We start from the raw sequence: 16,092 nt of genomic DNA on the forward strand, positions 1-16,092 counted from the left end.
GAGAGGTCCCGTAGACTATCTCTCAGTGCCCGTGGGCTACATTTGGTGGCCGTAGGCCATTTTTCCCATTTCGGAGCCCGGTTTCCGGTTTTCGGAGCCGTCAGGCCGTGTGCCTCGGTTCGGGACCGCCTAAACACCTCCGTTTGCTCTGATTTTCGGCATACATCTTATTTTCTCCCTTTTGAGGGACACTGGGGTCTGAGAAACCCACTTCGTGGCCGAACGCCACTTTCGGTGTTTAACGGGCAGTTTCCGGGGTCCCGAACTGCGTGTTTTGGCCCCCGAACATTCGTTTTGCATCGGTTTTCGTTCATTTTTGGCAGGTACCTCTGTTTTATCACCAGGAAGGTCACTGAAGGGTGGGAGGCTAGTAATTGTTGTAGCAACCAGTTATCTCTCCTCCGGAGCCTCCCGGCGCCCGTTTTTCGCACTTCCGGGCTAATGTTGAACACCCTAGGGTTAGTGTTGCCAACTTTCAACCACATATTTGTGATGTACACACATGGGAGGCCACTAAAAAGTGGTGGCCGGCCATTAATTCAATTTGACCCTTTTGAACCCCTCCTTCCGGGCTAATGTTGAACACCCTAGGGTTAGTGTTGCCAACTTTCAACCACATATTTGTGATGTACACACATGGGAGGCCACTAAAAAGTGGTGGCCGGCCATTAATTCCTTTTGACCCTTTTGAACCCCTCCTAAAATTGGCTTGTTCTCTCTCCTGTTTTAGAATTTCCAAATTCGAACCACGGGGTTGTGAAGAGGAGACCTGGGAGGCCACTAAAAAGTGGTGGCCGGCCATTAATTCAATTTGACCCTTTTGACCCCTAGCTGGCCGGCTAGTAGGGGTGGCTGGCCGGCCACCTGCAGAAAAAGTACTTGGCCGGCCATGTTCCTCATGATTGCTACTTTACAGCTGTGCAGCTGTTTCCCCCAGAAAATATCCCAATCCGGGAGATATTTTGTGGGGGAGCTTTCCTCTCCTTCTCACCCACCTTTACACCCCCTTTTTGATCCTTATAACCAGCTGGTGGCCTTCTTTCTAAGGGTTAGAAAAACTTCTCTTCAAAGCTCCATAGCCAACTCCATCTTCTTCCTTATCAATTCTTCAAAAAACCCTAACTCCCTAACCATCATTCCTTCTACACCACCAAGCTCTACCACCACCATCTCATTTCCAGCAGCAAGGAGGGATTCTTGAAGGCTAAAGAAGCTGCAAATCCATCCAAGAAGCCACAAAAGCTTGAATCTTCAAGGGTAAGTTACACTTTTACCCTTTTGAACCTTTTTCTTGATCCATTTCTAAACCCCATTTCTTTTTGGTTTCAAGCTCCGGACCTAACTGAAAGGGGCCATATTTTGAGCTCATCTTCACTTCTCATTAAGGGCTCAACCCTGTTTGAGCCCTCCATGACACACTTGCTTCATTGACCTTCTTGTATGTCATGATTTTGCATGCTATTTTTGGCCCATGAGCAATTTATTTTCGAGCATGTTGTAAACTGATATAAGGCTTATTTTGAGCCCCTCTTCAACATTGGAGAAGGGCTCAACATTGTTTGGTGTCTCCATGTGTCACTTGTAGTTCAATCCCTTGTTTGGCCCCATTTTTGTGTAAATTAATAGCCCTCTTTGCTTTTGTTTTTGGACCTTGGTCCGAACTGAAAGTGGCCTTATTTTGGCCTATACTTCATGTTTTATTCACATTTTTTTCCTGTTTGGTGATTATTTTATATACTTCATGCTTTAGCACCTTTTGAGCCTCATTTTGCATCATATTTTTAGCATGTTTGTATACTGTTTTTGAGGCTGCCATATACTGTAAATGTTCATATTTTTGGCCCATCTTCAGTGTTGTAGAAGGAAATTTTTCAGTTTGGGTTTAGCTTATACCACTTGCTTCATTACCCCTCTTTTGGCCCCTATTCTTGTATGCTATTTTTCCCTTACCTATGCTTGCTGTTTGGCCATGTTTATAACTGTGAAAGTGCATCTTTTGGGACTGTCTAGCTTCTGTCTTTGCATTGCATGTCCATGTTGTGCATGTTTAGCATAGCTATAGGCCATTTCGGGTGCCTAATGTTGCATTTCGGGGCATTTCCTTGCATTTCATGTCATTTCGCTTCATTTCGGGACTGTTTTCCCCCATATTTTGTTGCTGAAATTCCATTGGCATGCTTGCATATCATTTTTGCCATATTTCATTGCATTTTATCACTGCCTCGGTTTGCGTGCCCGTGTGCACGCATTTCGAGGCACCCCATTTTATCCGCCGGCATCCTATGTGAGTGTGGCTGAGGCTCATTCATGTTGGTATAAGCCCATTTGTCATTTCCATATCATTTCATCGCATTTTATCATTGCCTCGGTTTGCGTGCCCGTGTGCACGCATTTCGAGGCACTCCATTTTTATCCGACGGCATCTTATGTGAGTGTGGCTGAGGCTCACTCATGTTGGTATAAGCCCATTTGTCATTTCCATGCCATTTCATTGCATTTTATCATCGCCTCGATTTGCGTGCCCGTGTGCACGCATTTCGAGGCACTTAATTTTCTGCCATCGGCATCTTATGTGAGTGTGGCTGAGGCTCTCTCATGTTAGTATAAGTCCATGTTGCATTTTCCATGTCATTCGCATCGCTTTTGCATCGCCTCGGTTTGCGTGCCCGCGTGCACGCATTTCGAGGCACTTCATTTTTATCCGATCGGCATCCCATGTGAGTGTGGCTGAGGCTCACTCATGTTGGTATAAGCCCATTTGTCATTTCCATATCATTTCATCATATTCTGTCATTGCCTCGGTTTGCGTGCCCGCGTGCACGTATTTCGAGACACATAGCATTGCCTCGGTTTGCGTGCCCGCGTGCACGTATTTCGAGACACATATCATCGCCTCGGTTTGCGTGCCCGCGTGCACGTATTTCGAGACACATATCATCGCCTCGGTTTGCGTGCCCGCGTGCACGTATTTCGAGACACATAGCATCGCCTCGGTTTGCGTGCCCGCGTGCACGTATTTCGAGACACATAGCATCGCCTCGGTTTGCGTGCCCGCGTGCACGTATTTCGAGACACATATCATCGCCTCGGTTTGCGTGCCCGCGTGCACATATTTCGAGACACATATCATTACCTCGGTTTGCATGCCTGCGTGTACGTATTTCGAGGCACATATCATTGCCTCGGTTCGCGTGCCCGCGTGCACGCATTTCGAGGCATTTCACTTCCATAGCATTGTGTATGTTAGGATTGTATATTAGTTGCATTTCATGCATATCATGCATATTGCATCGTGTCCGGAATAGGAGTTAGCCCGGGCACGGGAAACGAGGTACACTTCGTACTCCGAGTGACGGAATGTGTCTCAATTCCCCAGTCACCGACACTCCGGATTATCCATGATGGAGTTAGGTTTTAGCTGTAGTTTCATGTGCATTCACCCTATATTGAGTTGTGCATTTCGGCTCCTCGGCCATCATGCCTCGGTATGCGTGATTGGTGGCACGAGGATCGAGACATGCATATATCTGTGCAAATACATTGCTATGCCCCTTTCCTGCTCTCTGTTGCAGCAAAATCAAGAATCAACAATTTTTTGGGGCTTGGCACGCATTTCAAGAACAGATGTAAACAGAGGCTAATTGGGGCATTCCGGTGGATTTCCGCGCAAGACAACCCGGACATGCATCATCCACCAGAAGCAAGACAGTCCCTGGCTTGCACGCCAGTTTATTTGCTTTCTAGTTAATTCATTAATTAATTAGAATTCTGTAATATTTTGGACTGTAATATTCTTTTATTTTGGGGACTGTAATATTTGGACTGTATTATTTATTCGGACCCTCCGAGTGAGGGCACAACTGTAATAAGTGTGCGTGAGTGTGATGTATGTCTTCCAACTCCACGTCTTTCTCCCTTTTATTTATCCGCTTACGATGGTTAGATTAGGGCATATTTAAATTGGCATACAGTATGACAGCATGTTTGCATTCATCCATCTGTATTGCATGCACCGGGCTCGGCGCATCATACTAACTGCATTGTACTTTCAATTTCAAAGTTGAATACATGTTAGTTATAGCATTTCATATGCCATCTTAGAATAGCCGAGCCTATTATAGTTGCATTCTGCATGTGTTGCATTAAGCATTTTTGTATACTTAGGATCATGCATGATTTCTAATGTAGTTTCTGTTTTTGGCTTGGAGTACTCGGTAAGCTTTATGCTTTAGCATCCTTGCATGCGTGTGAGTGAATGCCATGATAGCATGCTTACCATGAGGCTATGTGCTTATCTGATATATCTGCCTGAATGCCTGTGGGTGAAGGTTGGGTTATCTGAATTGGAATGAATCATCAAAATGTTTCAAGCCTACCTGCGGGTAGCAAACCATTTTCAAAAACAAGCATGAAATGTTTTGTTCCAATTTGGGCGACCCGGTCTATACTTATATGCTGTGCGCATCACATAGTAACCTAGGCTAATAACCGGTATAAGAACTCACAATGTTTTCAAAAATTGATATCATGGTTAGTAGAGGCCGGTCTATGACCGGGCGAGCGGGGGTGCTCACGAAGTGACCTTCCCCAATCGTACCCAAGTTCCCGAGCCGAGGCAACTTTGGTGATGACGGACACGTGGCCTTTTGGCACCGAGTCAGGGTTTCCTAAATTTCCCAAAATAAAATATTTAGGTGGCGACTCTGTATCTGGCAAAGCAGTCCATGTTTGGCACTTCTTTCAAAAATCTGTTTTTCTCAAAAACGATTTGCCGGATTTGGACTTTTCGGTTCAGACTTAGAACCGTGACTACGAAAGTCGAGTCCGAGCTGTAGCGAGGTCCCCCCGCGGGCTTGTTACACATGCTTTTAAGTGCTCTGCATTCCATGGATAAAAGAGGCCTCTGCCCACCATGTCTTGGAGACGGTAAGTGCCCGGACGGGGTCTGGCTGTGACGATGTAAGGTCCTTCCCACTTAGCTGCTAGCTTGCCCTCAGTTGGGTTTTTGGTGGCGAAAGTGGCTGCACGTAAGACTAGGTCGCTTACTGTGAATTCTCAGGATCTGACTCTACGGTTATAATGTGTTTCATTCTCTGTTGATATGATGCTAGCTTGACAATAATTGACTCTCAGAGCTCTTCGATTAGGTCTAGGTCGGCCCGTCGTAGCTCTTCGTTTAGTTCGGATGTAGCACCTGGGGGGTCGATAGACCAATTTCCACGGGGATGACCACCTCGACGTCGTATGTTAGGCGAAATGGGGTCTCTCATGTAGGGGTGCGAGCTGTCGTTCAATAGGCCTAGAGTACGTTCGGTAATTCCTCAGCCCAGTGTCCTTTGGCGGCTTCCAATTTAGTCTTAATGATCTTCAAAAGGGAGCGATTGATGACTTCAACTTGCCCGTTAGCTTGGGGATGGCCTGGAGAGGAAAAACATGGTCTGATGTAGAGCTCTTCACAGAATTTCCTGAATTTGGCATTGTCGAATTGTTTTCCATTATCTGAGACAATGGCTTGGGGGATTCTGAATTGGCACGCGATTGATTACCAGATGAACTTAGTAGTGTTTCGTTCAGTGATTGTAGCAAGAGGTTCTGCTTCCACCCATTTTGTGAAGCAATCAATGGCAACCACATCGACCTTGACTTGGCCTCTGCTAGTGGGTAAAGGACCGATTAAGTTGATTCCCTACTTGGCAAAGGGGTAGGGACTACTGAGTGTGATCAGTTCCGCTGGCGGTGCATGAAAGATATTGGCAAAGCACTGACATTTATCACACTTAAGCACAAAGTCAATGGCGTCTTGATTGATCGTGGACCAGAAATAACCTGTGCGGAGAATTTTATGGGCCAGAGACAGTCCGCCTGAATGGTTGCCACAAACGCCCTCATACATTTCTCTCATCACATAGTTCGCTTGAGCAGGACTGAGACTCCTGAGGTATGGGCGTAAGAATCCCCGTTTGTACAGTAGGCCACTGATGATGACATAATGGGACGACCGAGCCCTAACTTTATTGGCCTCTTGTTTAGCGTCTAGTAACACCCCTTGTTCTAAGAACAAGATGATGTCTTGGGCCCATGGGATAGGCTCGTTCTAGAGGAAGTGGACCCCTTGTGGATCTGGCGAAACGGCGAGAGTGGTCAGGTATTCGACTCAGACGCCATGACTGAGATTCGACTGGTTGGCCGAAGCTAATTAGGCCATTTCATCTGCCTAAGAATTGTCTGACCTGAGGATGTGCTAGATCTGGAAACTACTGAAAACGTGGGTGAGGGAAAGAGCGATGTCCCTTTATGCTCGCATGGCTTCTTCCTTCGCATCAAACTTCCTAGTTATTTGTCCGACAACCAATTGGGAATCACTGAACACGTGGATTTGGTCGACCCCAATGTCCTTAACTAGTCGGAGACCCGTTATGAGGGCCTCATACTCAGCCTCGTTATTATTTGCGTCGAATAGAAAACAGAGGGCACACTTGAAGTATTCGCCCTCTGGGGTAATGAGGATTAAACCGGTTCCACTAACCTTTTTGTGGGATGATCCATCAACGTTAAGGGTCCAACAATGGAGATCGGTTGTCGGGGAATAACCTGTGGCCATGGAGGGGGTATGTGTGAGGTAAGGTTGGTGAATTCCAGGATGAAGTTGACAACGACTTGGCCTTTGATTGTTGTTCGAGGTCGATAAGAGATCTCATATTGACTCAATTTGATAGACCATTGCATGAGTCTGCCTGATGACTTTGGTTGTTGCATAATTTTCCTTAAAGGTTAGTCAGTGAGGACCATAATTGAATGTGCCTGGAAATAGGGTCGGAGGCGTCTAGAGGCGATGACCAGAGCCAAAGCCATTTTCTCTAATAAAGAATAGTTTTGTTCAGCCCCCCGGAGTGCACGGCTAATGTAGTAAACTGGGCGTTGGACTGAGTCGTCTTCCCTGATGAGGACAGCACTGACCGCCATGGTAGAGATAGCTAAGTAAAGGAAAAGGGTCTCTCCTGGCAATGCTTGAGAGAGGAGAGGGAGATTGGCTAGGCACTGTTTTAGTTGTTGGAAGGCCTCCTTTGACTCGGTGTTCCATTCGAAGGCTTATTGGGGAACTTTGAAAAATGGAAGGCATATGTCAATTGCTCGGGAAATAAAACGGTTGAGGGTGGCGACTGTACCAGTGAGCCGTTGGACCTCCTTCACTGTTCAGGGAGACTGCATTTCTATCAGTGCCTTGATCTTTTTTGGGTTGGCCTCAATACCTCGGTGGCTGACCATGAACCCCAAAAATTTACCAGATCTGACGCCAAAGGCGCACTTTTCTGGATTCAGATTCATCTGGTACTTGCACAAGGTCTGGAAAGTCTCTCGTAGGTCCGCTAAGTGATTGGAGGAGAGTTTGCTCTTAAAGAGCATGTCATCGACATAAACCTCCATATTCTGACCTGTTTGGTTTTTGAAAACGGCATTAACCAGATGTTGGTAAGTGGCCCCTACATTCTTCAAACCGAATGGCATTATACAGTAGTGATAAGTCCCCCTATCAATAATGGAAGAGGTGTGCTCCTGGTCAGCTGCACGCAATAAGATCTGATTATAGCTGAAAAAAGCATCCATGAAGCTAAGCATCTAATGTCCCGCAATCGTGTCGACCAATAGATCTGTTCTAGGAAGTGGGTAGCTATCTTTGGGGTAGGCTTGATTGAGGTCAGAGTAGTTGATGCATAGTCGCCATTTGCCATTATTTTTGTGGACCAAGACTACGTTAGACAACCATCTGGGATAGTCCATATTTTTGATGAACTGTGCCTTCAATAGCTTGTCTACCTCAGTGGTGATGAGACTGTTGCGCTTTGGATGCAAAATGCATTGCTTTGGCGGAACGGTCGGAACTAGGGCTCAATACTAAGGCGATGAGTGATAAAAGCAGGGTCGATGCTTGGCATATCCGAATGAGTCCAAGCAAAGACATCGTTGTTCTTAGCTAAGAGAGTCGTCAGGCCGGCCTTGGCCTGAGGAGACAGTTGGCTACCAATCTTAGCCATTTTTCTTGGATCGTCAGGGTTGATAGACACTTCAATTAACTCTTCCACTAGTTTCCCCCTAATTAGTTCCTCCTTATCTCTGACATCAAGACCTTCTATGATCATAGCACCTTTCATTTTTACTTCTTTTAACAAAGCGACGTAGCATTCTCTAGCCACGGTCTACTCACCCCTTATGATGCCGACCCCATGATCAGTCAAAAATTTGATTGCCAGCTGGTAAGTGGGTGTCATAGCTTGGAAAGCATTGAGTGTTGTGCGTCCAAAGATTACGTTTTGGGCAGAGGGGCAATCAACAACAAGAAAGGTAAAAATCTTTGTATTTTGCCTTGGGTACTCACCGATAGTGATTGGTAGGTCGATAGACCCTATATAAATTACCTGGTCCCCAGTGAAGCCAACTAAAGGCGTTTGCAGAGGTGATAACTTTTCTTCACCAATCTGGAGCTGCTTGAAAGCATTGAGGAAGATAATGTCTAAGGAGATATCATTCTCGACGAGCACACGTCGAACCTTGTAGTTGGAAAGGAGAGAGGAGATGACAAATGGGTTGTCATGAGGGTATCAGATGCCTTCATAATCTGTATCTGTGAAGGTAATCGATTCCAACCATTGCTTGGGTTGCTTGGGGGTCGGTCGACCAGCGTTACTTCCTTGTCTGACCCCTGCCTGGTTCGTCTAAGCTCGGCTCACTATGCCGACCGCGAGGGTCCACCGCACGCGAGTCCACCTGCAATGACCCTAATTTCACCAGCTCTTGGAGCTTAAGGTTGGTGTTGGGCCCTATCACCCTCCCACCGAGTCGGGTCAGCTGGTCGTGGTGGGGTGAGTCTATTGTTTCGCTTTGGGAGGTAGGTTCTGGCCCTTTGATAAGGTCGAGGTGCAGTGAACCGAGTTAAGCATCCCTGACGGACTAGGTCCTCGACTTAATCCTTAAGATTGACGCATTCATCCGTGTTATGGCCATGGTCATAGTGGAAGTGGCAGTATTTGGACTGATCTTGTCAATTGGAAGGAAACTTGGAAGGTTGGGGTCATTTCAAGTTATAATCCTGCTAGATTTGGTTTAGGACATGTTCCATGGGTGTGTTAAGAGGGGTGTACTGCTCGATGCGGCCAGACGGTTGGGAAGAAACCGCTCGGTCAAAGCGTGGAGGTCGGTTAAGATGAGTACATTAGGGATGTCTAGGTTCTGACTCTTTTCTCTTGTCTTTGGGTTGTGAGGGTTTAGGTGTAGAGTCTTGGCGGGCTGCTAAAGAGTCTTCGGCGTTCATGTATTTCTAGGCTTTGGTAAGGAGGGTGGCCATGGTCGTCGAAGGGTTTTTGGAGAGGGAGAAAAGAAAATCAGATGGGTGCAAGCCAACTATGAATGCTATTAAGATGACCTTATTATCATTATTCTAAACTTGGAGGGCTTCTGAATTAAAGCGAGTGACAAAATTGCACAACGATTACCCGTCAATTTGTTGAATATTCAACAGCTGGGTCACTAGTTGTCGCTGACGCTGAGCACCGATGAAATAGCTCAGGAAGGAGTCACTTAGTTGCTGGAAAGTGGTGACAGAGTCAGACGGTAATTGACTGAACTATAGTCGCACCGACCCCTTGAGCATTACGGGGAAAGCACGATACATGATTTCGTCAAGGAAAGCATGGAGGATAATGAGGGTCCTGTAAGCTTCTAAATGGTCAACCGGATCAGTTGTGCGGTCGAAGGTGTCAATTGGCAGTATCTTAAACTTGGAGGGTAGGGGTTTGTCCCTGATGGATGCAGCAAAGGGGGAGTTGACTGTTCTAGAAGGATTGTTCTGCATGATTTGCATAACCCCCTGAAGTTGGAGCTTCATGGCTCGCAGTTCTGCGTCCCAAATGGGAACATTGTCACCGCCAGAGGGAAATGGGGGTTAAACGCTACTAGCTTCACCTTCAGGGACGGAAGCGTGGTGTGATGGATGCGACCCCTGAGGTGGGGGAAGCAGTTCCTGAGGCAGGGGCCGTAAACCCTCCGAATTTAGCAGGTGAGCTCGTGGGATGAAAGGTGAGGGAAGAGGTCTTTGAGGAGCATGTGGTTGGAGTGGGTGGCCTAGAGTTTGTTTCCAGTTTGGAGAGATGTCTGGTGGTGGTGGAGGATGAACGGGGAGATCCCGTTGGAGCAAGGCATTGATCAAGACCTGGTTTTGCTCGTTTAAATGATTGATGCCGTTGGTGAGTTCTACGAAATATAAAGGTGGGTTATTTGGATTAGAGGACTCAGCTTCAAGGTTACCAGCATTGTGTTGGAAAGCCATGGACCTGGTCGTGACCATCCACCCTAAAGTAAGAGGTGGGTGATAACTGGGTTCCTTCCATTAACAATGAACACAACTGTATCTGCGGAATAGGGTTTCTGGCACTAACTGATGATGTAACGGTTCCAATGGAGGATGGGTCGGACTGATCCACGCTTCCAATAGGTTTACTAACTACGGTGTTTCCCGAATGAGCCTGCAAAAAGGTCCAAAGGTTAGGAGGAGGAGGGGATTCCCCGACGAACACTCCAACGACCAACTTAGGCTATGGAGATTGATTATAGATAGATAGAAGAGAAGGAGAAAGAACATAACCTTTAACGTATCTCAAAAGCTTCCTTATATCCTTTGCTCATCATTTCATTGTCTATTCCAGATTGTCTTGTTGGCCGAAAGTCTATAGTCTAGTTTACATCATTCATGGTGAGTCTGTCCCCCTTCGGCGCGAAGAGCTTGTTGCATTAATGCTGCGAGGACCTTATTAAATGGCTGATGTGTGAGCGCAATAACTTTGCAAGATCTTTGTCTGCTTACATGGCTATTTTCCTACCTGTGTTTGTGTGCCGTTAGTTCTAGTCCAACATTACCCAGACTGTGGGCTCGGCCCTCTTGGATGCCCATTATTTTGTTAGTCTTGTTCCAGTATTACCCAGACCGTGGACTGGGCTCTCTTGGGTGCCCATCAGTATCAAGGACTATAATGTAATTTCATATATTCCTAATATTATCAACTAAAGTAAGCTTGTCAAATCACATAGAGAGGAAAAAAAAAATTAGGGACAATAACATTATTTGCTTGAACTGGAAACAAACATATAGATACCATACAACTTTTGCAATTGTCCACAACAATTTTTAGTTTTCTGAAAGTATTGCAAAATAATATTATTACTTATGCTATCAAACATATCTTTTTTTGATATATGTATATATATACTTAACTCGTCATTCATGTGTTAGTCCCTCATTTAGTTACACAGTTAATTCTTAGTCTCCGAAAGTTTATACAAGTTGATTTTTGTATGAGAAAAAATTTAGTGTATTGGTGGAAATGACGATAAAATAAATTAATACTTTAAATTCTCTCGCTTTCTCTGATTTGGTCGAAACACTGAGAAAAATGTGAGCAAACCAGATAAAATTGGTCAAAACACGCGAAATTTGTGAGTAAATCAAAGACATTTCAACCTAGAGAAATTTCAAAATATAGAGAAAATTTTAAAACACAAGAAAATCAGATAAATTGAGCAAATCAGAATTTTAAAGTACAGAGACATCTATTTGTGTTTCAAAATTTTTCTAAATCGAAATTTCTTTGAAAAAATGTTGAGTGGCCTCAACCACTATGAAAATATTACATATTCTTTATCTTATGAAATCTTAATACCAGGGATCTTAAAAAAATTCTTCTTATTTTTATTAGGGGTGTCATGGGACTTAAAAGTTAATCTAATAAAAAATAATAATAATATAATATAATTTTGGTAGATTAAAAAATAAAATTAAGTTGACATAAAAGATTTTTATTAATAATTGCATTTACTAGAAATTTATTTCATTGAATTCAACTTGTCAAGAAAACTTTTAATTTTTTTTTTGCATACATTTGATATTTTCAATTAAGGGTTGAGGGTTGAATTCTTTGAAGTTGGTCATCTAACTTGCAAGATTAGGTTCTATGGCCCGTTTAGTGGCCAATCTCAATAATTTAAATTATTTAATTTTTTCGGACTCCAGTAGAATATTTATGCAAAATATTGAGATAATTAGGTATTAGTAGCTATGTGATTAAATGATTTTTATCTTTAAAAAATAGACGATAAATATAATTTCAAGGAATGTATTTTTTTGTAATATATAATCCAAACATATAGCTATTAATCTTTAATTATTTTAATTTTTTATATGAATATTTTATTCAACAAATATTAAAAAGTGAATTCTCCAAATTATGGAAATCAACTCCAAAACGGACTCACCAAGTCCAAATAAATCTCTCAAGTTGGATCCAAATCATTTAACTAGTAATAATTTTTTTTAACATAACATGTTAACACGATACAAACCAGACACAAATTACAAGCAACATAACTTGATAACATAAAACAATTAAAAAAGTATAAAATAATTCTGATATAAACCCAAATGCCCCGTTTGTTTTGGGAGATGGAGAGGGGGATTGGGATTGAGATGGAGGTGGAACCCACTAATGTTGGGAGGAGGTGGAGGTGGAGGTGGAGGTGGTATTAGGTATTTAGTCCTCCGACTTAGGTTTTTTTTTTTTTTTTTACATGTTGGTATTTTTTTTTTTTTGAACATTAATGTTTAATGTTTTTGTATTTTTTGTTAAGTAAAAATCATAATTTTATTTGTTTTAATATTTTATATTTTTTTTATAAAATAATAATTTAACAATTCTTACACTAGCAATTATCATCAGAATAAATATAATTTTACTTAATTTTATTCACTATTAATTTTCTCATTATCAATCCCCTTAATTCTATGTTTGAAAACAAACGAGGCCAAAATAACATTGGCATAACCCACGTACCATCTCTATCCCCGACCCCACTCGTGACTGGCATAAGCCAATTCCCGGTTTAACCCATTCCTCTATTAAACACTGAGACCGTGAAGCAGAGATACTACATACACAATCGAGTCCGGATTCTCGGCCGCCCAACCCGGCAGCCCAACCCGGCAGCCCCCAAAACGACGTCGTTTTGGGGGCAAATTTTCAAAAAAAAAAAAAACACAGAGGAAGAGAGGGAGGAAGGAGAGGGAGGAAGGAGGAGGGAGGGGGAGGAGGAGGAAGGGAAGGAGGGGGCCATAACCAGTGGAGGAGGAGGAGGAGGAGGCGGAGCCGGGGCCGGAGGCGGAGGCGACAGCGGTGAGCTGCTGCGACGAGCTGGATCGGTCGACGATCGGACGGCTGCGACGGCCGGCGACGAGGCGACGAGCTGCGATGGCGAGCTCGCAGCCTCCTCCCTCCTCCTTCCTCCCTCTTCTCCCTCTCCCCTCCCCTCTGGTTTCTCTGTTCGAAGAAGAAGAAAAGCAAGAACGAAGAAGAAGAAAAGAAAAAAAAAAAAAAAAAAAAAACCCCAAAACGACGTCGTTTTGGGGGGCTGCCGGGTAGGGCTACCGGGTAGGGCGGCCGAGGATCCGGATTCTACACAATCAAATGAATCACACAATCTCTCTCCTTTCCATTTCAACTCCCCAATTGTCTGTTTGCTCTCTCTCTCTCTAAACTCTTCAACTCTTAATTATCTCTGTAATTGTAACAACTCAAAGAAAAGAAAGTTAAGCAATCTCTCTCTCTCTCTCTCTCTCCCCTCCCATTCATTTCTCTTTCAGATTGCTCTCTCTATCTTTTCCTTTACCTTCCTTCTTGATTTTCTCTTTCCTCTTTGATTGTTGCTACAAACCCAAAAAAAACCCAATCTAACGAAACCCATATCATAATTCATCTTCTACCAAATGGGTTCTTCCAGGACCTGACTTTACCACCTATCTATCTATCTATCTCCTCTTTTTCTCTCTAGGAATTGTTTTTCAGAGGTGGGTGTTGTGTTGGAGTTGTGGGTTATCTTCATTTTCCTTCTTGTGTTCTCTTCACAAGTTCAGGTTTCAAATTCCCAATACCTGACTTGCAATTCGAATGATCTCAAGGCTTTGGAGGCTTTCTTGATTAGGTTAGATTCAGGGACTTTTAATGATTGGGGAAGCTCAAATTCATCTTTTTCAAACCCTAATTGCTGTAATTGGTTAGGAATCACTTGCAGCTCATCTTCTTCTCTTGGTTTTCTCAATGATCCTATCAATTCTGGTAGGGTTGTGAAATTAGAACTCTCAGGGAAGAGATTGATGGCCAAACTCAACCAAACTACTTTCACTGGTTTAGACCAACTCACAACCCTAAACCTCTCTATCAATTTCCTCGAAGGCTCTCTTCCTCCATCTCTATTTCAATTGTCGAATCTACAAGTCATCGACCTCAGCAAAAACGATTTCTCTAGTTCAATTCCGATTAGTGTTAACCTCCTTTTTGTCGAGTCCTTCGACATTTCTGATAATTCATTCGAAAACTCGGTTCCTATGGAGATTTGTAGATTGATTTTTCTGTGAATTACTTCTATGGTAGAATTCCATCTAGGTTTGGGAATTGCAGCTCGTTAGAACATCTCTGGCTTGGTGAAAATTTTCTTGCAAATCCATTCAGTGTGTTTGGGTTGAGTTTTTTAAATTAAATTTTTTAAAAATTTAGTCTTTTGGTTTTCGTGTTTTTTTATTTTTAGTGAATATTTTTAAAATTTTGAATATTTTTTTGACCTTTTTAGATACACTTTAGTTAGATGCATCTAAAAAGTGAAAAATTTGTGAAAAAATATTTTAAAATTTTAATAAATACATAAAAATATAAAAAAATGTACTGAATTTTCGTATTTTTTTTGTATTTTTGGTATTTAGTGAATTTTTAAAAGATTTTTTTCACAAATATTTTACTTTTTAAGTATATTTATGTTAGGTATGTTTAAAAAGTAAAAAAAAAAATTACTTAAAATATTAAAAAAATTCAATAAAAACAAAAAAAACACGGAAAATAAGAAAGTAGAATTTTTTGAAAAGTGTTTTTGGAAAAACACAACCAAACAAGCTGAATAATTTTTTCGATGAAATTCCCAATTCTCTGGCAAATTCTAGGACTATTACTTCACTTGTTTTGAGGAACAATTCTTTGAATGGTGTAATTGATTTGAATTGGTCTGAAATAAAATGAACCATTTGGTTTCACTTAGTTTAGCCACTAATCAATTCACTGGGCCAGTTTTGATAATCTCTCCCTCTGTCCGCGCCTGAAACCAATCAGTCTTTCGTGAAACAACTTTATCGGGCAAATCCCAAAAAGCTTTAGGAATTTTCATGGTTTCTCTAGGCTTTCATTATCAAGTTCGACCATTTTTAGCCTCTCAGTTGCCCTTGATATCTTGCAGCATTGCCAAAACTTGACTATTTTGGCTCTTGCCTTTAGTTTTCATGGTGAACAATTGCCTTCCTGTCCTAATCTAGGGTTTAAAAATTGGAAGGCTTTCTTTATTGGCAATTGCAGACTCACTGGTCTGTTCTTTTAGTGGTTGAGAGGCTTAACAAATTTGCAATTGTTGGATTTATCGGGGAATCAATTGGATGGAACAATTTCGCCATGGTTTCTAGGTTTTGCATTCCCATTTTTCCTCAAGCAAATCACGAGCGCTAGCATGTTTGTTGGAACAATCTTCTATGTAAAATAAATGATTTGAAACTAAATCAAACAACTAAAAATAAATTAGTTACAGAATTTATTTACCGATGTGAATAAGTACAAAAATGACCAAGTCGAGTGTATGACACTCTCTCCTTAAGATAGATTCGTCCCGCGTCGGTACTTACGGATAAATGACGTCTATCTCCCAGGATACAATGATCTTTCGCAGATTGTATTAGGACTAAAAAAAAATCTGTTTCGGTGAATGAGAACCTGTGTTCTATACTTTCAAATATTGCTCTAAAAACTAGAATGAAGAATAATACAAAGAGAAAGCAAAATTGGGAAAACAAATGAATTTTCTGGATGTGAAAATCTGCTAGAAATGATCTCTATTTATAGGCCAATGGTGACTGTTGGGACAGACCCGAACAGGTAGGTTTTCAAACCTGAACAGGTTTGATTTCAATTTAAATAGCTACGATTTCAATTTGAACAAGTGCAAACGTGTTTGAACCTGCTG

At 42.5% G+C, this 16,092-nt stretch overlaps 1 protein-coding gene and 1 pseudogene across 1 annotated transcript; both read left to right on the plus strand.

Annotated features, from left to right (window-relative positions):
- Positions 1-13,831: 13,831 nt before the first annotated feature.
- LOC114294379 (phytosulfokine receptor 1-like) lies at positions 13,832-14,513 on the plus strand (the record flags this gene model as incomplete). Its single annotated transcript, XM_082918197.1, has 1 exon — positions 13,832-14,513. A coding segment is annotated over one exon (621 nt), but the record flags the coding sequence as incomplete, so codon positions are not given.
- LOC145789202 (receptor-like protein 2) lies at positions 14,462-15,615 on the plus strand (annotated as a pseudogene).
- Positions 15,616-16,092: the final 477 nt, after the last annotated feature.

This window comes from Camellia sinensis, chromosome 3, assembly GCF_055761805.1.
Source record: "Camellia sinensis isolate YWXY chromosome 3, ASM5576180v1, whole genome shotgun sequence".
NCBI classification, from domain to species: Eukaryota; Viridiplantae; Streptophyta; class Magnoliopsida; order Ericales; family Theaceae; genus Camellia; species Camellia sinensis.